This window comes from Chamaea fasciata, unplaced genomic scaffold, assembly GCF_029207755.1.
Source record: "Chamaea fasciata isolate MVZ Bird 193981 ecotype frontalis unplaced genomic scaffold, bChaFas1.0.hap1 SCAF_3, whole genome shotgun sequence".
NCBI classification, from domain to species: domain Eukaryota; kingdom Metazoa; phylum Chordata; class Aves; order Passeriformes; family Sylviidae; genus Chamaea; species Chamaea fasciata.
The window spans coordinates 87,131,796-87,157,809 of NW_027094088.1; the positions used below are offsets into that span (position 1 = coordinate 87,131,796).

At 35.0% G+C, this 26,014-nt stretch overlaps 1 protein-coding gene across 1 annotated transcript in view; it reads left to right on the forward strand.

Annotated features, from left to right (window-relative positions):
• The first annotated feature begins 1,203 nt into the window (after positions 1 to 1,203).
• EYS (eyes shut homolog) overlaps positions 1,204 to 26,014 on the forward strand; it is a 742,046-nt gene continuing 717,235 nt past the window's right edge. Inside the window, exons 1-2 of the mRNA XM_066180316.1 lie at positions 1,204 to 1,960; positions 4,116 to 4,229. Coding sequence (XP_066036413.1) covers positions 1,204 to 1,960; positions 4,116 to 4,229 — 871 coding nt within the window. The remainder of the gene's footprint in view (positions 1,961 to 4,115; positions 4,230 to 26,014) is intronic.

Consider the following 26,014-nt stretch of genomic DNA (forward strand, 5'->3'; position numbering starts at 1 on the left):
ATTTTTACATGTGCTGTGCATAAATGAAAACAATGTAAACAAATTTCAAACCATAAATGCTATTGTTTATTTCTATTGAATGGCTTTCCTTATAAGATACATTTTCTTTAGAATAACTTTCTCATTTGTAAATATAATTTTAGGAGCCATCATCTTAAAGGTGCATATAAATATCTAAGAGTGTCAGATAAGGATACTGAGGGGGAAAAAGAGTAAAAGAGAGAAAAAGCTTTGTATTTAAGACAAATTAAACTATTACTAATGCAAAGCTATTGAAAATTTCTAAAGTGTTTAACATAATACTGTGTTTTCATAGTTTTCATTATGACTCCAAGCAAAAGCTTCATAATCTTATGGTTTTCTTTCTGTAATCGCTCATCTCATGCAGTAAAAATTGCTAGATATATTCAAGGGACAGAAGAGGCTAGTCTATAAATTAAATAGTTCTGGAGGACCCTGTAATCTGTTGTCTCTGACTGTAATACATAAAAGTCTCAAGCATATGATTAAGAACATTTGATTTTCAAATATATTCTTTAAAAAGTAAGGATTTAATGAAGGGTTTTGTTGAATGTATGAGAACAGAAGAGAGTTGAGTAGTGATTGCATGTTTTCTTCATACAACAAAAATTCTCAGGGCTACATCTTTGGAATATCTCCTTTTATAATAAACTGATAAATGATTATCAGAAAAATATTTATGATTAAAACTATGACTAGAAATTAGATGTTCTTGTTTAGCTCCTTGTTTTGCCTCAGAAGTGCCATCTTAATTTTATTTCCATTAGTTTTGTCAAAAAGAGGGAGGGAACATGAAAAGTATGCTTTCAAGCTCTTTCTCTTGTACACACAAGTACAATGAAATGCACTAAATAATTATAAATTTTTTAGCAGGAATAAAAATAGGGAAAAATGACCTTTTTTACAGTGTTTTAGTTCTGATCAGTTCATTTGACTTCTTCCATTTACTATTACTTATTTCCCATTTCTAATTATATGTTGCCCTTGATTTGTTGTACATTTTCTGATTTTTAAGGAAGTTTTAATATTCAACTCTGTTTGGTGGGAAAACAGAAATATTTTCCTCTGTTTGACTTCCTAGGCTGCCATGGAAAATACATGTGAACCTTAAGGAACAAATGTTCTGAAGTTGTTCTCAGTAATGAAGCATATGTGAAAGAACACTTCAATTGATCAGGTGAAATGACGACTACTAAATCAGCATTTTACATGGTAGTGTGCTTTCTTCAGCTTTGCATTGTCAATGGGCAGGTAATATGTGAGAGGCAGATGATTACTGAATGGAGAACAGAACCAAAACCAACAGTAATAAAATGGACACCAAGGGAAAATGTCTGTTCAGACTTTTACACTGAATGCTGGAATATGAATAAAAGTATTTCTGGAGAAATCTCTGAAGAACATATCCTCAGTATGCCTCAGATATGCCCTTTACAGCTTCAATTAGGTGACAGCCTCTTCATCTCCTCTGAGCCATCCTTTCAGTCCTACGGAATGAATTTGGTAAATGTCTCCAAGGAAGAATTTTTTAACTGCCCTAAGGCTGGTTTTCTTCAAGAGCAGTTGATTTTTGTTTGCCAGATAAGAGGACTGCACCAAGTGGACCCTAACTGGCTTGGTGCTGGAACTCATTACTTTGCAGAACTTCACAGGAGAGGTCCACTGTTGTGCCACATGGGCCTCCGTCTGAATGTGACGGTGAAGCAGCAGTTTTGCCAACAGTCTCTGGATGCACCACTATGCTCTGGGCATGGAAAATGTCTAAGCCATGTTTGGGAAAAAGCATATAGTTGTCATTGTTTTTCACAGTATTCAGGAACATTCTGCCAGAAGTTTGATATATGCTCCACTAAACCTTGCCACAACAATGCCTCCTGTGCTGAGAAACAAGAACTTTCTGGAGATTCTTACGAATGCACGTGTCCTCCAAAATTTGCAGGTATTTCTTTTCTCCTCTAGGGATAAACATTACCTAGATCATGCACTTTCCTTAACAGTTGATAAAATAGTAAGAACAACACTAAAAAGGCTTGTGCGTCATTTGATTGCCCACTGCTGCTACCACACCTGCAGAGTCTCTTTTACATGGAGTCACTTATGGGAGACTGTGCAGGCATTTGAAGACAGTTTGTACTTGTTGACATTCATAAATAGAGAAATTGTAGAGAAAAACAGGGTAAGTTCTAATCATGCTTCTTTCCCACCTAAGCATGAGATATAAAAAAGTACTCGTTGACTTACAGAAGTAACTGATTTTCTTTTTTTTTTTTTTTTTTTGTTCTGCAGCTCAGGTTCTTAGACCAAATAACATAAATCATTCGGAGGAAGCTCCCCTCAAAATAGCTGTTTAACCAAACTAGTGAAAAAGAGTACATGATTGAGTTGAAATGAGCATTTCATTCAACCTTCCAAAACTCTCCTATTTTCAGTTTAAAGACCTTTCAAATTACATTACTGAAATTTTTAAAATAAAAATTTGGTTTAACTGAAAGGTCAAACCTTAAATTAGGACAAGCAAAATAAAATATTCAATATTTTCTTCCAGATTTTTCTGTCCCCTAAAGTTGTTTTCAAAGGCAATTTGTTAAACATACTGTTATAAAATTAAATATGTCACAAATGAAAAAGAAGTATCAAATAATCCTTCTAGGAAATATTGCAGTACCTACCCAAAACCCATTGGAGAAACTGAATTTGGGTTTGGATTACCATACCAGAGAGTAAAACATAACTGGGTAAATTCTTATCGAACCATGACCTTTATTTCTTGGAGGAAAAAAAATGGATTAAGGAAACTGTAGGGATGTTGTTCCTGCATTCAGCCCAATAGAGTTTGGGCACATTGTAGAAAAGTACCAGAAATATTAATTCTCATCACAAAAAATTGTTGTCGCTCTTTTTGTACTTGCGGAGGAGAATTCTTGAAATGTTCATCTGTTGAACTGAACTTCAATGTCCTCACAATAGCAGTGCTATGCTATGAAGCATAGCTGATGGCTCAGGAATGAGTGAGGTTCATAGAACACACTTCATAGAAATGAAGCTTATGTTGCATAAAGATTGCTGTAATTTATTTTTAATTGCTTTTCAAAGTGCATAATAATTTGGTTACTAATGCATTTTCCAATAGAAGATTATGCAGGTATGAATAAGTCAATGTTGTGAGAAAAATATTTTTATAACTATGAACAGTACAATAAGTGGAAAAAATTGATGGTATGCAGTATGTTTTGTATTTCCTTTATCCTTACTGGAGGCTTTGTAAAATGCTTTGAAAATAGTAATACCAAAAGCGTCTGGTACTAATTGAACTCAAATTAATGAAAAAATTTGCAAGCAATTCTGTTAAAAGCGATCATCATGCCTAATGTTATCAACAAGCAATGCTTAAAACATTTTGTTTGCCTATATAGGAAAGTTTTAGGTAATGCCATCATTTTGTACTGACAATACTGGTCTCATAAAGAAGCTGGATGTAAACAAGGAGAATTAGGACACTAAACCACCATATATTATGGGCAGGCTACATAAGAGTAAGGGAGGAAAAAGTGTCTCACATAACATAGAGTGTATTAGAAATTTGAGAACTGTTTGAAGCGTGAATAATATCATGGTAATAATTCAAGAGGCAAGCATAATTATATGGTATTTAGACCTGTATGTAGTAATAGCATAAACAACTTATAACTGGAATTGTAATTTCCAGAAATCTGCAAGTTGAAAAAAATTCTCGCTTGCCCACTCAACATAAGAACATCTTCTGTTCTCAATGCTGACAGAAATTGTAAGCTAGATTCTTGTTAAAAAGAAATAAATACTATAATTCTAGTAGGACTTCTGCATTTTAAACTATATGTGAATTTGTAACTGTATGTCAGATAAGGTTAAGCACAGCAGCTGAGCACAAATCAGATTAATATATTTCTGACTTGCCTTAGAAGTTCAGTAAGTTTGGTGCTAACTAATGTTAACACAAACACCTTTCTATCCATTTGTCTATCTATATTGTAGCTATAAATTTGATATTCATAAAAAGTTCATCAAACTGCTTAAATATTTACTAAAGTCCAATGTTCCTATTATTCCTTTGACAGGTAAAAATTGTACAGAAATAGTGGGACAATGTCAGCCGTCTACATGTTTCAATGGTAACTGCATCAATGTTACTCCAAACACTTTTCTTTGTGAGTGTGACAAGGGCCTTACAGGTAGGAAATGCCTTTTTTCCCTCTTTTGTAAAAATAACTGTATCTGTTATAATAATGGTATGAACTTTTGCTTTGTTAAAACAGTTATTTTCGATGATTATTCCACAGATTGCCACATCCTTAGATTTTTAAAAAGAGATTTTGCAAAATAAAGAAATCAGACTTCCAAATTACTCATGTACTGAAGTAAAAACATGTAGATGATAAAAGCTTTTCATAACCAGATGCCATCCACAAGTACCTTTCTTCTGTTGGCATTATAACAGAGGAAGACTCTCAATCACTGACTCACCAGTTCTCAAATACAGAGTTAGCAAGAATCAAAACTTTTCCTGAATGGATGATTTTGAATGGTCATGACATTTCTATTCATAGTTTCAACATCTTATAGATGTACTAGAAATATAGGACGGAAATAATCTTACGAGTCAATAATGTCATGATTTAGGGGTGAAACTTGATTTAAAAAGAGGAAGGTTCATTTATGATACATGGGAAAAAAAAAGATGTTTTTCTGAGAAAACCTTGAATGAAAAAATGTATCTAAACCCATCCTATTGTCAACACTTTTTTGGGGCATAGGATAGCAGTCAAAAACTATTTATTCTTGTGCTTCACAGCAGAAGTTCACGGTATGGACATGAGAAAAGTATTAATACTCAGAAGAACATTCTTCAAGAAGGAGCTAAGTATAAAGCTAGCTCTTGAATATCCAATGACAGTAACATTTCCAAAATATCTCTTTTTTTTGGAAGCATCACTTATCCTTGTCATTTATAGAATATAAATGAATCATTTCACTGAAGAGTTAAAAGAAAAAGAAAAGCATAATAGAGGGATCAAAGCGCCAATCTTCATTTTCATAGTGAAAGACTGAAGATCCTTGTTGATTTTTAAATTAAGTCTGTATAGACATATTTTAAAAAATAGGATAAACATGCTGAATTCTAAATTCCTAGTAAATCTGTTTGATATTCTCCTTTTCTTTGCTTTCCTTCACTATAGAAGCATCATGGTCAGCATAATTCTGAGAGAACTGAAAAAAAACCCCCTTTTTTCAAACGTAAAAGCCCATTAGTAAAGTTTTCTAGAGCTGATTTTTCACCCAGTCATGGTCCATATCTTTTTAGAATACTTACCTTTGTCCTTTCATACAAATTGTATAAGCACATCACTTTTTAAATTTTCTCTACAAAAATCTTTTTTATCCTTGGAATTCTGACATAGTGAGAGAGAAGAGAAATGAGATAGGAGGAACACCCTTCCAGATGTAGTAAATCCAAACCCATAGTGACATGAAAATAGTTTAATACTCTGAACTGCTGGAGGGCAAGATACACTGCAACCTACTCTCCAAGTAGCTGATAAGGATTGAGAAGAAAAAAGAAGACTATGAGTGTAACTAGTTGTCTTTTTTTTCTCCACTTAGCTAAAAGAAAATGGGGAATCCTTTCTTGTTTTTAAGCATAAATATCTTAGAAGGAGAAGGATTTTAATGACTTCTTTCTGTTTCTGTAGTGTAACAAGACTGATTGACTAACATACAGTATAATTTTATTATTTGCTAATCAAATGTGATGGCTTAAGTCTTCATGTCTTCCTATGATGTAGTGGCCTCCGAGGTCTGTGTAAAGGTGTTTACTAGCACAAAGGCAATTTTTAAAATAGCTACCTAAAAGAATACAACTATATGAAAACAGACTTTTTTTTCTAGAAAAACAGACATTTTCCTATTGTGGTTCCACTGCAGCTGTATTGTGTTCTCAGCCAAGGTGAGTTGTGCAAGTATGAGTCTTGTAAGTGGAATGCTATTTTAATTGTGTGAAATTGGCAGAAAATTAAAACCATTCTTCTGTCTTGATATTGAACTTGCATGCAGAAAACAAAACATAAAAAACTAAATTGTGCATTTTGATTACAATTTTGTAAATTTTTTCCTACTTTTCTCTGAAATGAGGCATGACACTGACAGTAACTAGTTCACATGACCTGAATGAAAATATTAAAATACTTTTTATTCTCTATTGTTGGGGTGTAAGTAAAATTAAAATAATATAAAACGCTCTGAAAGCATTTATTCAAAATAAGTAAAAGTTTCTGGGTCCAAGTTGTCACGTTCACAAGGATAGAATGCATCTATTAAATAAGCACTGTAAATCCTCATTTCAATTCTGTATTTTTCTTTTTTAGTAATTTCTTAGTTCGTTCACTGAGGTCTCAAAACTCTCTCTACTCTTTCCTGAAGGAAGATTTTTAACGTAAGAGCAAACGGCTAGCATTAGGTTTGCCAGTATTCTTATGACTGAATACTCGGATTCATACCAGAATTTGCATTCTTAGACTTATTAAGAAGCATTTAGAGGAAGGGAATATGGGTAAAACAAAGGTGGGGTGGGTACAGAAAGGAGGAGGGAAAAATAGGCTGGTAGTGTGTAAGCAGTTGCTGCTCAGTATTCGTCAGACTGAGACCTGCACTGAATCACTGTAGTCTATCCTTTCTTTTTATTAAATCTTTTTGTGACTCTCCTTCCACATAATCTCACTCTCTCCCCATCTATGCGTTCTAAGGTCTCAATGCCAGAACTGGAGAGAAAAAAGTGCATGAATTTGGTGTCTGCAATTTCAGGTAGACCACTGGTGACAGTGGTCCTAATAACTTTGGTGCCAGCATTTGGAGTAAATGAGGTTCTCAGCATCAACAAGCTGAAGGGAGACTGTAGGAGACCACAGGCTGTAGGAGTGTGTCTGAAGAGAGTCAATTTTGTGCCAGCAAAGAGAATCAGATTCTGAGCTATGGTGACTCACATACCTAGTGCCATCTGGAGCAGCATCAGGTCCCAGCATCAGCAAATGAAGAGGAGAGCAATAGTGCCAGAGCATGTGTGCATTGGCAGGAGCCACAATGAAGATAAAATGTTTACATTTCCCTCTAAGCTGCTCTCTGAGCATGCGTGCAGATGTGCACGTGCACGTGTGTGTGTGCAGTTCATTAGCATCCTTCCAGCTGGACTGCCTGTCGAGTAGGAGCCGCAGGATCTGGACATCAGTGTTAGATGAGCTGAGGTCCCACACTGCTATTGAAAGGGTCCACAAAAGTTTTGGTCTTTGTGAAACAAAGGGTAAGAGGCTGTGTATTAAAAAGGTTTACAAGTGCATCGGTACTTCTGAAAAAAAGGGTGAGGGGCTGTGTATCTTTAGTAGCAAGCTTCAATCCTTATCAGTCCGAGAAGAGCACTAGGATTTGGCTGTTTGTACATAGGTTTTATGTGAGTTCTGGGTGGGTGCTGGTAAGGCAATGCCTTATCTGTGGGCAGTCTTTGCAGCTGGTTGCATTAGTGTCCTCTGCATGTGTGCACCTCTGGCATACACGTTCATCTTAGCTGGTGGCTGAGCCTGCAAACAGGAGAGACACAGATGCATTCATTGGATAGATGGGAGTCCCAGGGTTCACTGGGCTGGGCTTCAGCAGCTGGGACAGAGGTGGTCCAGGCCCCAGAGTCCACCAGAGCAAATGTCTTGTATGCATCCCTTACCAAAGAGGATGTCTGAGAAATTTTGATGGGTCTTATTGTCCTGTTCTGAAGATGCATACAAAATTAATGTGACTAAATCATAACCTACAGGAAATAGCAATTTCTTAGCTACCTCTGTAATGGTACTGCTCAGTATGCTTAGCCTAGATAACATTTAGTAGATTAAGAGAGGTGGTTTTCCATGGGACTGATTAAAAAAATAACCCTTTGTATAGCACTTGAGATTATTTGAGTTTTTTACACATTCCTGTAAGGGAGACTTGAATTTCCTGACTTCCCCAATGGCCCAATTGACCTCTTTGCAGACTATAATGAGTTCCCTCCTCACTTGAGGGACAGGAAATACCATAAGAATGAAGTGATTTTGCTTGGAGCCACTATGATAGAGCTTCCATCATCCAGTCATTTTAGTTTAAAATGGTCTGTTTGCTTAATTAGTGAATTACACCAAGACACTTTTGAAAAAGGGTCATAAATGTAATGTTACTTTATACAAATATAATAGAATAATTTGTTGTTTACAGAATTACTGTTTTAACAGCCTAATAGTTCAGTTTGTCTAGTACTAACACTCATTGCCCCAATTAATATCCAAAGGGTTCTTAATAGTACCCTTAAAAATGTTATACAAACCCTTTCTACTATCTATTCTCTACTTTGATATGATGTTCAGCTTTCCAGTGCACCTCTTGGTCAAATACATCTATCTCCCTCAAGAAGAGGGCACAACAATTGCAGCAAGTGATCAGCACTTTCTGGTCTTCATTGAGAGGAATGTTACATTCACACTGGAAGTTTCTCACCTATCAATCAAGGGATTAGCTTAGTATACTTGTACATGTTTTCTTATCATTGTCTACATCTTTTACCCAGGCTACCAGTGGGACCCTGGCAGTGGTCTCCCATCACTTGCCACAAAAGGCTGTGTTTTGTCAGACAGTAAGTGAGGTGGGGATGGGCCAACCCCCTCCCAAGATGGGCCATCCACAAAGATGAAGCTGAAACAGGGGAGACAGCCATCACTGGGCCCAAGCATAGGACTTAATAAAAACTAGAGGCATTCTGAGATCTTGCACTCAGATCAGTACAAAGGTAATTGTGAAGAGATGTACCTGCTACAGATTGTGGTTTTTAGTGTTTCTCTAAGGACAGTGAAGAAAGTTGCAAGGATGTGAGAATGAAGACTGAGTGTGTTTTAATAAAATCAATTGCAAAGTGTGACAGTTTCCTCAGAGAAAGCTGTAGATTTCTGGGGATTATGATTCTCAGTTGTAAAAATATTCCTGTTAAAATATTCTGGAAATATTCCTTCATCACTTACGACTAGAATGAAGAAAGTATGGTCAAGAGTTTTGCTCATTTATATGAATGATACTGAAATGGCCATAGTTCTTTTAGCGCTAAGAAAGAAAATACATATTCTTACCTGTGACTTTAATGAAGTTATGGCAATATTTCTGTTCACATCATTTTGTGTATGTTTTATATGCATTTCATAGAATCATAGAACCATTAAGATTGGAAAAGACCTGCAAGATCATCAAGTCCAACCTTTGAACAAACACTTCCTTGCCAACTAGACCATGACACTAAGTGCCACAACCAGTCATTTCTTGAATGTCTTTAAGTCAGTTGACAAGAATATGAAATGTCTTTCATACATCACTTAATGCTAAAGTAGTTTAGGCAATTTTCACTTCAGTGTCAGGTAATTCTACTACTAGTATTTACTCTTCCAGACATGATGAAGATCAATTCATCTTAGCCAGTTGTCGTGGTGCGCTGGTTCTCTCACCCCAGCCAGCCCTGACACCACGGCAAGTGAGGTACCTTCCAGTGATTAAGTCACCTTCCTAATCCGGTATGATTTGGTTTGTCCTCAGGCTGGAGGCAGCAATAGCAGGAAAAAGAAAGAGGGATGCTGTTGAGGGTGCACAAAACTGGGTTTATTGCTCCCCAGGACAGACAACCAACACCAAGGGTGTCGACCTCAACAGAACCAAAAAACATGCTTGCACAGCAGTTTTATTTGGGGGTGGTACAGAGGGATGGGTTCTGCAGAGGTCCAATCAACAGGAACATGGGAGTGGCCCTGAACTTAACTGATATACAAGGTAACAAACCAGGTTGGGGTAGGAGGGGAAAGCTAGGATCATTCCCAATCACTCGACGCTCTCCCTGGAGCTTTCCAGGCGCAGGGAGAGGTCCTGGAGTGATGGACAGGACTCAGGGGTTATGTAACAGAAGATTGACATACAACTGTAACAAGGAAGGAACCAAAGGGAGCTAACTAACAGGGGATACTTGGAATGAACCATTACAGAGGACTATGAATGAAACAGAGAACATTCAATAACAAAACTAGAAAATGCACCACCACAGCTAGTGACAGAGATATACATGAAAGGATTTTGTCAAAACTACAGCAATGACGTAAATTAGATTGTCTGACCTAAGTAGATTTCAGTTTTCTCAAATGTACTCCCCTGGCATGATTTCATGACACACTTCAGTAGTCTACAATTCAAAACTTCCTATTAGTTTTGATAACCTTTCCATATTTCATTATCTTTTTTCCCTTTATTATTAGATTTAATTGAATTATAAGTAATTGTCATATTTATTGAGTGTATCAACTCAACAGTGCAATGAGGGAATATCTCATAGCACTTTAAAACTGATGAGCATAATTACTCTGGGAAAACACCAGGTATGTATGATTCTTGTAGTTTACTTTTCTGCATATTAGTAAGTTTCTGAAATATTCTTTTTCAGGGAAGGAATTTTTAAACTACAAGAATATTAATATCATATTTTGCAATGAAATTATAACTGAAGAATTTTTTGAGATTATTTCTATTACATTAAATCTATTTTTTCATAGGTTGTTGTGCTATTTTACCTTGCAGAAGCAATGTAATTCTTGTCAAATCTTAACTACATTAAATCATTAGAGTAATCACACTATATATGTTAAATAAATGAATTTGTTGTGAAATTACAGCACCTTCACTACATTAAGAAATACAGTTTTTATATTCTAACCCATGACAGATGTAAGAATATACCATTGTATCATCAGGCTGCTAATCAGACTGGTAATCTTTCCCATATCCTTACAGACAGAAAGTCTCTTCAGTTTTTGGATATATGTCCTTCCCTAGACATGTTCACTAGTTATTTTTAAATTTTTATTACAATAATTTTATTTTTTTATAGTTCTTCAAGAAAAAACAAAGTAATGTCTACACATGATCTTGCAAAATGCAGTGAGAAAAGATGTATTGTATTTACACATGCAATCATCTAATAAATGCTGATAACACTGAATGCAGAATTAGAAATAATCTGTAGAAGATATTAAAGTGACTAAAACTCTGAGTTATGAATGTCTATGGTAGTGAAATACCCAAATAATTCTATCCCCTTGAGTTTCCTGTTTTTCTCCTAACTTGTTCTGCTAGCTGAAAAAAACACAAGCATTTTTCCACTTGATTAGTTATCTGCTAGTATTATGCTTATTTGAAACAGAGCACATCAAGTGTAACTTGTTGTAAGAAAGAAAACAACTCTGCTGTTGTTTTTGGGTATTTAGCTGAGAAACAGACCAGTGCTAAATGAGATCAATCTCCAGAGCCTTGCAAGTTCGAACTCGGTATTTCTGACAACTTTTTGCATGGGAGGCCACAATATGAGTTTACAGGTAGTAAACTGGTTCTTCTTACATATTTGATGGTTTATGATTAAAAGCGATATTTCAACCTCTAATGAAATAATGACATCTAATGACATTTACGAGAAGACACTTGGGACACGATACGGAACAACTCAAGACTCTGAAGTAATGTTCTGCTGTGTGTCCCCTGTTCACAGAACATGAAATGGATGGATGGATGGATGGATGGATGGATGGATGGATGGAAGGAAGGAAGGAAGGAAGGAAGGAAGGAAGGAAGGAAGGAAGGAAGGAAGGAAGGAAGGAAGGAAGGAAGAAAGAAAGAAAGAAAGAAAGAAAGAAAGAAAGAAAGAAAGAAAGAAAGAAAGAAAGAAAGAAAGAAAGAAAGAAAGAAAGAAAGAAAGAAAGAAAGAAAGAAAGAAAGAAAGAAAGAAAGAAAGAAAGAAAGAAAGAGAAAGATGGGTAGGGAGGGAGAAAAGGAGAATGGTTGGGAAGATTAGGTGATGTCTCAGAGGCCTCATTGTGGCACCAAAGCTGATTGTAAGCTAATGGTACCCATCTCTTCATCAGATCATTATATTGTTCATTTTGTCATCCTGTAACAAGACTTATATACAAGATTTGTATAATGAGTTACATTCTGCAATCCACGATATTGCTGGGAAGAAATCCTGTTCCTAAAGAACCCACAGTTCCAGTCAGACAACTGGCTGAAGAATCCTAGCACACATATCAACTGGTGATGACTACAGTTATATATTTTCATTAATTATGATTTTACGGAGTTATACATCTGTTCAGTTAATTTCCCATCTTTATATTTCATTTGCAAATTACTCCATAGGAAGTGCATTCAAGTATGCAAAAGGTCTATTTTTTTAATGAAAGAGATAAAGTAGATTTAATATAACTAATAAGGTCAGGCCCATTTACTGTTTTATACTTTAAATACTCTGAAAAACTCATGTTGTTTTTCTTGTGTCTTCTTTCACATTCTAATAATTCAGGCATCTTTTTCTTTTCCAACTTAGAAAATAAATCACCTGTACTGAAAAAAATATTTCATTTGACATTGATGATGTGCTTTGGACTAAAGTACATATTTAAATTATATTTTCCATAAATTATTTTAAATAGTGGTATTAAAGTGAATTAAAAGAGGTGCTTTCTGATAAAGGCCTTACTATATAAAATATTACCATGAGTCCTCAAAAGCATGAAGTTGAAGACCATGGTTAATATCTTAATACTCTTTATGAATATACAATTAACAGTTATACAAATGGTCTTCTGGAAAACAGTCATTCCTCTAAAAACCTTACATTATGTTTATATACTAAATTTAGGCTTTGGAAAATAATAGGACTTGCCAAGTGCTAAAATGGATAGCAGTGTGTAAAAAGAGCACAACACTGATGGATGTTTCAGATTTAGGCATAATTAATTAACTTTTTTTAAATTTCTGTTCCTAATCTGATCAGAATCAGATTCTATGTATGGTAGAAAACAGGAAATCAACATTTGTAAGCCCTTTAAAGCAAGAAGAGTGTGAATAATGATGCTGCAGGTTATGCAACTACAGCTTTTAATACAGATGGATACAAAATCAAAAAGCTGTCCAAAGGACAGCCATGAGGGTGATAAAAAGCCTTGAGGGGAAGACATCTGAGGAGGAGTTGAGGTCACTTGGTCTGTTCAGGAGGAGGAGATTGAGGAGAGACCTCACTGCAATCTACAATTTCCCCATGAAGAGAAGATGAGGGACAGGTATTTCAGCTCTCTCATGCCCAGTGACAAGTCTTGAGGAAGTAGCCTGAACCTGAGTCAGGGAAGGTTTAGGTTGGATATCAGAAAAAGTTCCCTCATCCAGAGGCTGGGCACTGGAGCAGGCTTCCCGGACAAATGGTCACAGCACCAAGCCTGAGAGAATTCAAGAAATGTTTGTATCTTGCTCTCAGGTACATGGTGTTATTCTTGGGCTGTCCTTTGCAGGGCCAGGAATTGAACTCAGTGGTCCTGATGGGTCCAACTCAGCATATTCTATGATTATATTAATCTAAGAATCTCATTTAACTAGGAGAAATGAAAACGCCATCTTTACAAAGAGTTTTCATATGTGCAAAAGAAGAGGCTGTTACTTGATACCATTATTATTGAAGAGGATGTAAAATTAAAAAAAAAAAATAAATAAAAAAGAAAGAAAGAGAGGATAAGATATCCAAAAGTAATCTAGACTCCCTCCCCTATTTTCAGGAGGCTTATCCATATTTATCATCATATAGAATGCCTGGTTCAAGCTGCAGTTCCAGCCAGCTCCAACCCACCCAGTACATGTCATGGCTAAGCCCACAGCAGAGAGGGGGAAACCTTGGATGAAATGTACTTGAGAAAGAGAAAAATGCTGCACACTTATAGAGGAACAAAGTAAAAAAATAAATGTGAGAAACAGCTTAATGAATGTCAGGACCAGTAAAGGAAGGGAGAGGAAGTGCTGCCAGCACCAGAGCAGATATTCCTTTGCAGCTGGTGGTGAAGACTGTCATGGAGCAGGTATTTCCCTGCAGAGTGTGTAGCAGTCTGGAGTGGAGTGAAGTGAGGCCTAAGAAAGTGAGGAGGAAAGGTTTGTATCTTTCAGAATGGCACTGAGTGCAGGTGTAGTAATATTTTTGGTATACCAAGAAAACACAATGACAGATGAAAAAAAAAAAACACAAACCCTAGATGCTTATATTTCTTTTGAAGACGGTAAAATTAGCTAAATGATTTTGAGTCTACTTTTCTGAAATGTTATATCTGGTTTAAACAGACAGGCATTAAAAATGGACAAGGAGACCAACGCATCAGAAAAGCTTCAGACCAAATACTAAATATAATTTTCTTTAATGGCAATAGAACAATAACTAGTTATGTAGTAATACATTGTAGGATACCAGAGTGATCACCCTGCATATGCAGTTCTGAAACACAACATCTGTAGAATCAATTCTTTTTGCATGTAGTCTTGTATGCACTGTAAAGACACTTCCAGACATGCTGTAAGTTATGGACAGCTTCATGAGATTGTTACACAATTTTATATCAATTGGCCAATTAATGAGCATTACACTGCAATCTGATGTTTCAGTATTTTCAAGCCTCTGCTTTGAACTGTCTAGAACCCCTCCCAAAGTCTTCTGATTATTCATTTTTACATACCTTTCTAGTCTGCAATAGCTAACAACAAAAAGCACTGGTGTTTAAAAGCTCATCACTGTGTGAGTATCACTTTCTCAACTGATTATAACTAGAATTGGAGTCACTATTAAAATTTTTGGTATGTTTTCAACAGTGGTTTATTTCAGATTTTAGCAAAATCATAATCTGAAGTCAGTGGAAACATTCATTTTGAGCTTGCTTGGTCTGCCCTAGAATTGTCTGTCTCTCCACTGACAACAAAGATATCACAGTAATCAAGATAGTGACTTGGATCTTTTGGGTAAATAGCTAAAATATGATGGAGAAATTCTATGAGTTTCATTTCAATAAAATATAAAAGGGGATTAATTAAAAGGTGTAAATTATTTGGTAAGTAGGGAATGAGAAAATGTTTGGACATAAATTCTAGCTAATTGTTAATTTTAGTTTATTGTTTCAACATTTGCTAGGTGCTGCATGAGAGGGAATGTCATCAATAGTATTTATTAATGAAGTAGCCAGTTCCGTAAAAGATTCTTTTGGGAAAGAATGCTGCTTTTCCTACAACTTTAAACACACCAATCTTTATTTAATAATCTTTATTTAATTATATTTATATATACATATATACATATATATATATATATATATATATATATATGAAATATGACAAGCAGTAGGAAGCAGCAAAGCATTTCTATATGGCCAGAAGCACACATTTCTTTTCTTGATAGACCTTTACAGATGTATTATCCAGACTGTTTCATGTAACTCTACTCAGTGTAGTACTCAAAGCATTTAAAGCCAAGATTTAATAATAACTTTTTGTACAACTTTAAAAGATAGGATGAGACCACAAAAGAGGACACAGTAGAGGAGTGGCAAAAAAAAGAAATAACAGGAAAAAGAGATTTGTTTCTATAAGACTGAGTTTTTGATACTTCACAGAATATAGGCTCAGGAGGTGGTATCAGCTAATAAACCAAATAGAAATGACGATTTAGAGAAAGACATTTTAAAGTTTAATAATCACTATTCAAAGAAAAAAAAATTGATAACAAAAAGAAGAGATAAATAATGAAAAACTAAGGGGAATGGGAGGGGTTGAGATAAAGCAGAAACACTCTTTGCAAAAAGGCAAGAGTGTTCTCAATACTGCTTATGGTTGGGAATCTGCAGTAGTCAATGAGGCTGATGAATGAAAGGTTGCTGAAATACAGCATTCTTTGTTAACCATAAACCACAGCAAATACCAAGAACAAAAAAGCTCTACCTCAGCACAATGCTGGGCCTGAAATGGGAGATATGCCAAAGGCTCCATTAAGTCCATAAAATCTATCACTATTCATTTTTATGGAAGTGATTGGATGGTGGGGTGATGGATGAATAGACAGATAGGTAGATAATACAACAGAGATTGCTCATGGTCTTACTGTCATTATTCATATTTAGCAATCACAGTTGTATTGGTGAAGACAAAGCATACATTGTAATATATTGGGTTAATATTGATGAAAAAATGGAGATGTAATATTTCTTTTAGGTTTTGCCTGTACTGCCATTTCACTTACAGAGTTATAAATTACACTTCCTAAGAGGAAAAAAAATAAAACCCACAAGGTGATAGGAAAACTTAAAGAGCATACTGAAATCTCACAAACTCTGACAAACCAAATATTAAAAAAAATAGACATTTTAGAAAGAAGACAAATTCTGCAGGAATTAATGAAAGTCACATAGCCAATAAATTTAGTGCCACTTTGAACAGAAGACTGTTTTAAATTCTCAGCATTAAGCAAGCACCAAGTTTCTAAAAGAAAAAAATTTGAAATCAAATCCCTAGTTTATGAGCAAAAATACAAGGTTACTGTTAGTATTTCACAGTGGGTTGACAATGATAGCTTATTAAATTCCTACCAAGAAGGAAGAAAACAGAATAAGAAAGAATACTGGGAAATTGAAATATTAGAAGATAACACCCTTACAATAATTCTGCAACTTTAGTCATTGTTGTACTAAGGGCTGTGCAAGCAAAAATATATCTTCTCCAAAGATATTATGACTGAAAAAATCTCAGCTGAATTCCAGGAAACCAAATCTGAACCTCCTAAGTCATTCATTAGGACACTGTATGAGACAAGAATGCAGCTCAGGTGTTTTGACATGAATTCTCGCTTATTCACTGGACAACTGTAGCCTCACTGGAATTTTGTGTTCATAAATGAGTTGCATGATAGATATCACATTGATGTATCCTATTATAATATGTAGGACTTAGCAACAGAAAATAATCAAACTCAGGGACTCAGCATCTTCCTGAAGAAAAAGTCAATTCTTTATTCATATAACTCATTTTTATAGAGTTTTCACAGACCTCATGTTCAACTCCATTGGCTAGTAGTTTTCTTGCCACTCAATTCATTGACATTTTACCTGTCCATCAAATCTGTCTATTCCTAGATGGTTTACATATTTTAATCACTGCTTCTCATGGGATAGATTTGTTTGTGCTGGTGAAAACTTATTTTTCTCACAAGAATAAATTGTTGTGTTAACTGACTTTCATTCTCAAGATCATTTCACTTGGAAACTTTGCTAGCTGCTTAGCTGTACTTAGAAAAGTAACAGGCCAAAGCCCTGGTTTTATAAAGCTTTTCTTTTATAAGATTCCTTCCTGTATGAAACAGGGAAGTTTACCAATAGGACCTACAATAGCAAAAATGTTATGCAAAACAATAGAAATCATAGTATCTGACTGCTTATGTTTTTATAAAACTGTGTGTTACAATGTTAAGCTATTCTATATCCACAGATTTTACTGCAGCTTCTCATAGGAAAGTGTATAATCTTCACCTTAATATAACTAACTTCTAGAGAAAACACTATTGCAATCAAATAACATATTCATCAGTAAGTGTTCAAAATACTGTGATTTATAGATCTGTATCATACATCCACATAGAATGATGATTACGTTTGGGAATTTACACCTACTAGTGAAGACTGGTTGTTAGGAAAGCGAGGGGTGCAGATATGCATTGGAGATGATCAACAGTGACAAGAACAATTGTTGCAACTTGAGTAAAGAAGTAAAGCTGTAGTAATGAAATTGGCTAAATAGGATGTTCCTTCAATAAAAAGGAGAATTAGAAAAGTTTTACAGGAAGACTTGGGTAACCTCTAAGACTAAAGAAATAAATGTGTTAAATGTTATACTTGAAAGGAGTTAAAAAATAAAAAGAATCTATTCAAACCATAAACTGGAGGACTGCCTGCCTTCAACCTTCAAATCCCCATCTAGACAATCTTTGTTTGTGAGTATGAAGTCAATCAGAACATCTATGAGGATTCATTGCCTCTCTATGACTTGGATCAGGATGTTGTCATTAATGTTCCTTAAGGACCTCTTGTATTGCTTATGCCCTGCTATGCTGTTCCTTGAGCAGATGTCAGTGTAGTTGAGGTTCTCTAAGAGGTAAAAGTCTTGTGAACACAGGACTTCTTCTCTCTGTCCAGAGATGGCACCACCCACGTGTTCTTCCTGGTCAGGCAGTCTATAGAATCCACACACTTGTCACCTATACCACTCCGCTCTTTCATCCTCACACATAAGCTCTTAGCTTACCATCCATATCCACATGGAGCTCCACATGTTTCTGCTTTTTCCTGGCATAGAGAGCAACTTTTCATCCTTGTCTGCCTTGCCAATCCTAAAGAGCCTGTATTCCTCCATTGAAGCATTCATTAAACAAGCCATCTAACCAAGTCTCTGTGATACCAACAAGATTATAGTTCTACAACAAAACAAAGATCTCCAGTTTCTTCATGTGCAGAGGTACCTGAAATAAAACACCTCCGTGTGCTGATTTCCAAAAACAGTCTCTTTTTTTTCCATAATAATGTTTTGTAGGCATTTCTTTGCTTTCATGCAAATGCTAGAGCTGGTCTTGCTTAAGCCTTGTTTATTGGTTTTGTGTTCCCTTTCATTCACATCACTTCAGACTCTAGTCAACCCTGTCTGTCACACCCTTACAGGCTGCAGGTAACTCTCTCTCTCCCTCCACTGCCGTTTTCTAGTTTAAAGTCCAAATCAATCATCTGGCTGGAAATAATACCTTTGCTCTACCCATTCAAAGGGATTACATGTCTTCCAAAATGTAGATTGTATATTGTTATAAAAGTGAATCTACAACTTAGTACTTTCAAGAGGTTATGGGGCTCTGCAATCCTAAAAGTCTTTTAGTTCATGTAATCCCTTGAAGTAAATTTAGCTGCATAAGTAGCTATGAAACAACCAGAAAAGAGCTACTCATTCTTGCTTGATTTATTTACTTTAGGATCACTGATGCAAATTTTTGCCACCAAGTAGCCTTACATTTTCAAGATCATAGAACCATAGATTATTCTGTGTTGAAAATTACCCATGTCAAGATCAAGTCCAACTCTTGACCCTGCAGAGGAATCACACCATGTGCCTGGGAGCACTGTCCAAATGCTTTTTGAGCTCTGTCATGCTGCTGCTGTGACCATTGCTCTGGCTTGAGCACTGTTCCAGTGCCCAACCATCCTCTGGATGAAGAACATTTCTTGATGTTCTGCCTAAACCTCCCCTGACACAACTTCAGGCCATTTCCTCAAGTCTTGTCACTGGCCACAAGAATGAGGAGATCAGTGCCTGCCCCTCCACTTCCCCACATGAGGATAGTGAAGATCACAATGAGGTCTCTCCTCAGTCTTCTCTTCTCCAGGCTGAAATATACTGTATATAGTATAATGAGCTCCTGCTAATACCATATAATATTTTCAATTCAGCTCACTCAATAGCAGTCTAATATGAATCCTCAAGGCATACTAATTGGAGAAAAGGGATATGAAGCAGCAGTTTTAATGGCAGTTAAAATGATTTGAGAGAAAGGAATACTGAAAAAGAAGACTAAATTATACAACTGAAGAATTGTGTAATAGAGTGCTGTAGAGAAAATACAAAATTTTCTAAGAACTTGTTGATGTTTTAGAATAAATTGAAATAATTTGAGTTTAATAATTTCTTATAAAGAAGCACAAAATAAATTAATATTCTTAGTTAATATATGAAGTAAAGAAATTAATAATAACAGAAGGTTAACATGGTAATATAGTTGCTATTGAAACCATAAGAAGTAAAAGGCAATGGTGTCACTGCCGACTTGTCCACAGTAGTAAAATCAATCAATTAGCATTTCCTGGCAGGAGAGACTCTGTATCATATTCATAAGTTGCAATGAAGTAAGTCATAACTTTAAAGGCCTTTACACCAAACTACCTATCATCTATGTGAGAGAAAACAGCTAGGCAGAGGACCATGACAGGGTGGATATTTTCTGAATGTAAATATGTGTTATTCCACTTGGTTTCATCCCCACAAATTAATATTGTGCTGGCTGTCTTCACATAATAGGTCAGATTTAAAAAAAAAAAAACAACTTTAAACTACATCATCAACATCTAGGTGGAAACGGTAGTGATATTTGCTTAGTTAAACTGATTGCAGCCTATATCTTACTAGGCTTTTCCAGAAGAATATTAAATATATCTATCTATCTATCTATCTATCTATCTATCTATCTATCTATCTGTCTATCTATCTATCTATCTATCTATCTATCTATCTATCTATCTATCTCTAAAATAAAACCAGAACTAGTATACAACCCTTTGTTTCCAAAAATCGGACAGCTTCATCTACACAAAGCCACCACAACTCCTGTAAATCTGTAAGTCTTATTCTTTTTTAGTGCCCCCTCACTCCAAAGCTCTGCAGTGCCAGATTTCCATCAGAATAGCCTAAATCTCAAATTGTTCCTTGTGTTTCCAGATATGGTTTTTACAGAGCCATTACTAATTCAATATGGGAAAATTCAGTTTTATGGCTTCTTCATGAAAATTTAGTCTCGTTTTTTGAAGGCATAATAATTTGTATCCACTGTAAATTATCATTCTATTTTGTAGCTATTTAGTAAGATAAATACCATATAAATATTTAGCACTTTCCATTGCAGTCTCTTTTTTCAATCAATTTTTTCTTGAAGGTCTTAGCAATATCAACATAGGTTCTCTGTCACAACATATTGCTCTTAGCCTTTAGTTTTATACATTGTGGTACTGTTGTCATTTCATTTCAGATTTATCTTGAGCACGTCCATGCAATATTTCATCAGCCTTCATTTCAGCCATGTATATATATAGTGAAAATAGGTTGCAGCAGTCTATTACCTGACATAGAGGCACCTGGACAAGTGTATTTTTTCTTAAAAAAGCATCCAGCTGTGTTGTTTTTCTCAGTACTCAAAATTATATTCTGTCCCTTTATGTCAGCAAAATAATTCATACAGACTCATACAGAAAGCACTCAGATGCTTATTATGATGACTGCAAGTTTCTTAACTTCTGCACATTACATAAAACTGGTTTTGAAAAAATGAATAGAACATACTTGCATTCAAAATAATGAATGATGAGTTTTTAATGTTCCAAAACAGAACTTGAATTCATCTCTTTGTTATCCATGTATATTTTATCAGTTATATTGTCAGGCTAGCTAAATTCTCACACAGATTTTTAAGTTATTCAGTAGCAATGCATAGATCTAACTGACTTTTCAGCATCTTCAAGCTCTTCAGTGCTGTGAAGATGGATGAGGACATTAATTTCCTCGATGTTGATGGGAAGGCTTAATCGCTTGTTTTCATCAAAAGAGTTGATGATTTATGGCACATATCCTAATATGTACATAATGATTGGCAAAGAGCAGTTTATAGTCTAGCAATTATATAAATTTTGATTTAGCACAAAGTCTCTCTCTTACACATGCTGTCAAATAGATTTCTTTCTGCCAGTACAACATACTGGTTGTACTATCAAATAAATTATTGCATTGTAACTTTTTATCACTGAAAGACCTAAAGTCTACTTTAAACAAGGATGTGTCTCACCCATTTTCAAATATATATATTTAAAAATTTGCCAGTATAATGCTTTCTTCCTGAAGCCTCCATGGAGTCTGATAGCTGATAGTAGAGTGGTTTGTATTGCTGCATGTTATTTTAAAGTTTTCTTTGTTGTACAAATCATACCGGCTTTGATCAGGGTCATGGTTTAAACCCAGCAGGAAGGAAAGTCCTATGCTGCCTCTCTGATTCCCCACCAATGAGATGGGGCAGAGAATCAAAAGAATAAAGGTGAGAAAACTCACGGGCGTAGATAAAAACAGTTTATTAGGTAAAGATAGACCTGTCCACATATGAACAGCAAATTAAGGAATTCATTCACCACTTCCCATGGGCAAGTAGCTTTTCAGCCATCACCAGGAAAGCAGGGCTCCATCTCATGTATTTGAGAAGACAAACACCATCAGTCCATATATCCTCCTTTTCTTCCTTTTTTTCCCAGCTTTTTGTTGCTGAGCATGACACCATATTGTGTGGAATGCCACTTTGGTCTGTTATGATCAGCAATCCTGGCCACGTTCCTTTCCACTTCCTTTTGCACACTCAGTCTGCACATTGGTGGAGTGGGGCAAGGAGCAGAAATGGTCTTAATGCTGTGTGTCAGCAATAACTAAAAGATGCCTGATTGAACAGTTTTCGTCACAAATCCAAAACACAGCACCATACTAAATACTATGAATAAAATTCACTTGAACCCTGGCAAAACCAGTAAAATCAGAAACAGAGCAGATTAGCTAGAAATTTATTAGGATCAGCACTGTCAAGCATAATTCTCTTAATAATATTTTTATCACTGGGAGAATTAGTATGGTCATTATCATGCCTGAGGAGTCATTTTTTCTGTTTGAAGAGATGAACATGATCTTTCAAGCGAAAAAATGTTCTTTATATGAGTTTTGTCAAAAGCAGTCTTTCTGAGTCAGTAATGTCTCCTATATTTCTGTATTTTGGTGGGAATGCTGCAAGTTTCTGTTGAATGACTCTATTGCAGCTGCTAAATAGTTTTAAGCTTATCACAAAGGTGGTACTGCTGCTATCTGCATCTTGATGGGTAGCTTAAGTTTCATTTAGCATTTTTTCAGAAATATTAGATGAATGATTTAATGGTACTCATTTGTTCACTTTGCACCAAGATTCAGGATTTCTTTTCCATCACTTGACAGAATTTGATCATTTCCATGGAATTGCTGTGCAATAGCACCATCACAGTGACACATATAATTTGAAACCACTGCAAAGATGTTTGATGTGATACCATTTTGCATTTTATTGACATTTATACTTTCCTTCATCAGCATTTTAAAACATTTTAGAATTTATGGTAAGCAGCTTGTTTATTTGCCAGTTTTTAGGTTTTACTCTAGCTTTATTCAACATTTATACTTGAAGAATGTTCTGATTAAATTATTTTTAAAGGAACTCAAGCACATCTCACATTTGCCTTTTACAAAGCAAAGAACATCCTCTGAAATAGTGCATGCTGCCTGACTTCCATGTGAGCTGAAAAGAATCAAAGAAATGTAATATTACATTAATGACAGTATTATCTACTTCATCCCTCTTCTCCACTGCTGGATACTATAACATTCCCCATAAGAAAAAAATATTTTCTTTTATTGGGCTGCAACAAGATAACCAGTACATGATTTCTAGTCATTGTCCCTCACTTTATTTTGTAGCTCTTCCTAGCATGAAAGCATTTACCAGTAGGTGCTAATCTGCTAGGACCTCAAAAAGAAAAGCACTAAAGCTCTGTAAAGCCTTATGCTAAATGATAATTTAAAATTATGTCTATTATAATGTCTTTCTTTAGGGCAAATTTGGGAGAAAACTTCTGAATCACTCTAGGACAAATGGCTAGCAAAATAATAATAATAGTAAAACAGATAAAATAGTATACATAATCTTTATCTGTATAAATTATGGTAACCCCAAACTCTGTAGTATTGAACAGTCCTCAACACACCATGCCGATGTCGATGCTGATTCTGTCTATGGAATCTCTATTTTGGTCATTCAAGCTATTATTAGATTTTCTCGGAGGGAAAATCTTGAAATCTTTCTTGTATTTGGAAGCTGCCATAACATTATTTCAAGACTATGTTTTGTTTGTTGTTGTTTTTTTTTTCCCTTAAATTGAACACAATTTATTCAAATTGTCTTTGTGAAACCTGCTCTTTTAATTTTTGATGTTTCTTCTTCTTCTTCTAAGCAGGAGTTTCTATAATGATTCCCCTTCTAGTCTGCATATTTTTCAACTGAACAGGTTGAATCTGAGATACAAGTAGAATATATTTTATTCAACTATTTATGAAAATCAATGTCAAATAATATTACAATAAATGTGATATAAACATAGACTGGTTTGATAAGATTTGTAGCTTACAGCTTGTGTTGTCTATTTATGCTATTTTATGGTGTCTGTATTTTCTTCCAGGTATTTGAAAATAGCTTGATTACCTGAAATTTTCCATTTGATCTTTTAAAAAGCTAAATATTAATAATTGCTTCCATTTTTTTTTATTCTCTGCTCTTCTGATTAATTGAATCTGAACCCTTTAATGTGTTACAATTGGTATTTAAATCATAATTGTCAGGTATCCTGTGACATGTAGCAATCTATAGGTTTATATCTGCACTCAAACTTCATGTTACATAGGTAATTCTGAGATCTGCAACTTCTAACCTCTCAATTATCTAACTAGAAAGCTTCTATGCCTAGAGTGTATGAAGATATATTTTTTCCTTCTGAGCTGATTTAAGTACTACAGTAATGATGACCAGTATTCTGAAACTCAGTAGTATACTATTTTTATTTTCTATGCTAGAGCTAGGCTTATCTAGGTCCTTTCTTTAACTAAGAACTTTGCCATTTCATGCCATCAACTTTGTGACACTATAAAGGTAGTTTTCTTAACACCTTTATTCTTTCCTCATAGTAAGTATATTTCCTTTTGTAGTAGTAAAATAACCAGCTGCCTCTCTGTAACACCAGTAGCTGGCCTACCAGTTCCTTAGGTACAAAATGGATTTGCCAGTGATCACGTTGTTCGTTTTCTTCCTCCAGTTTGGCAACCAAAAGCTTTCCAGTTAAGGTAGCCAAGCACTTCTAAACTCCACCTACGGCATTGACATGTCTCTTTCTATTTTTCTGCACTTCCTGACTTAACATAGTCAAGAATAAAAGACAAAGTGTAGAAAACATATGGAAATTATATGGTCATAGTAAGAACAAATTGCATATTCCCATTTCAGTTTTCCTGTCTGTGGGTTCTACTTACCTATTCAGGTTGTAGGTGCTAGATGGTAGAAACCTTCAAGGCCAGGATGGACCTGGGCTCTAAACAACCTGATCTTGTTAAAGGTTTCCCAGCTCCTTCCAGGGGTGATTTGGCTAGAGGACCTTTAAAGGTCCCTTCCAACCTAAACCAGTTGATGGCCTCAAATCAAAATCTATGCCTAAAGAAAAAAAAAGCAGAGGAGAATGCATTTTATGACTTACAGATTTTTTTGAATTTATTTATAAGGAAAGTGTTTACATTTAAACAAATATTTTTTTTTAAATGACAAAAAATTACTGATTCGTATTTTGATTATTGAGCACTAAATGCATGAAACTAATTTCTAAATACTGTTTAGTCAGTTCTTTCATAGATGAATATTCTTTTCTAATTGTAGACTCTGCACATTTCACTGGATTGCATCCTATTTTTCTGTAGTATTTTAAAACCCATCCACAGCAAAAGTTATCCCCAACAAATTTCAATAATTTGTTATTACAGACTCCCATTTATGTCAGACTTACTTTCTAGTGTGACCAATATAATTTTGTAGATTTAGTTCAGTGATCATTAACAAAAAATTGAAAAGCCCAAGTCAACCAGCATTCTATAAATAAACCCACATTTTGAAATGCAAGAAATATGTCTTGAGTGTACTGAATTGCAGCTCCAAGATAACTATGACTTTATTGGATAAGAGGAACAAAAGGCTTAAGGATTTATTTAGTTTTATGAATAAAAACCAAATAGTCAAACCACATCTACTCACTGTGTACTCATGTTTTCAATGTAGTTTGTTGTTTTTTTACTTTGTGATTCATTTTTTGGCACAAATTAAACTGGATTTAATTATACATATTTATTAATCATTGTCCTTTTAAAACAATTGAGTTCCTCACTGATTTGTCAAATCTACCAATAATATTATATCACTATAACTGTGTCTCTAAATAAAGATATTTCTGAATATATATGTTTTAACAAGGCAAAATGTCATGACCTAAGATGTATGCATCATGCAGTAAGTTTTTGTGAAACTAATATGATCTTCTCCACAATAAGTGGCCATAGCTCTGTTTTATTAAAATTAATTGTGATTTCCCATAACTGTTGCTTTTCATGGAGTGATTTTTTT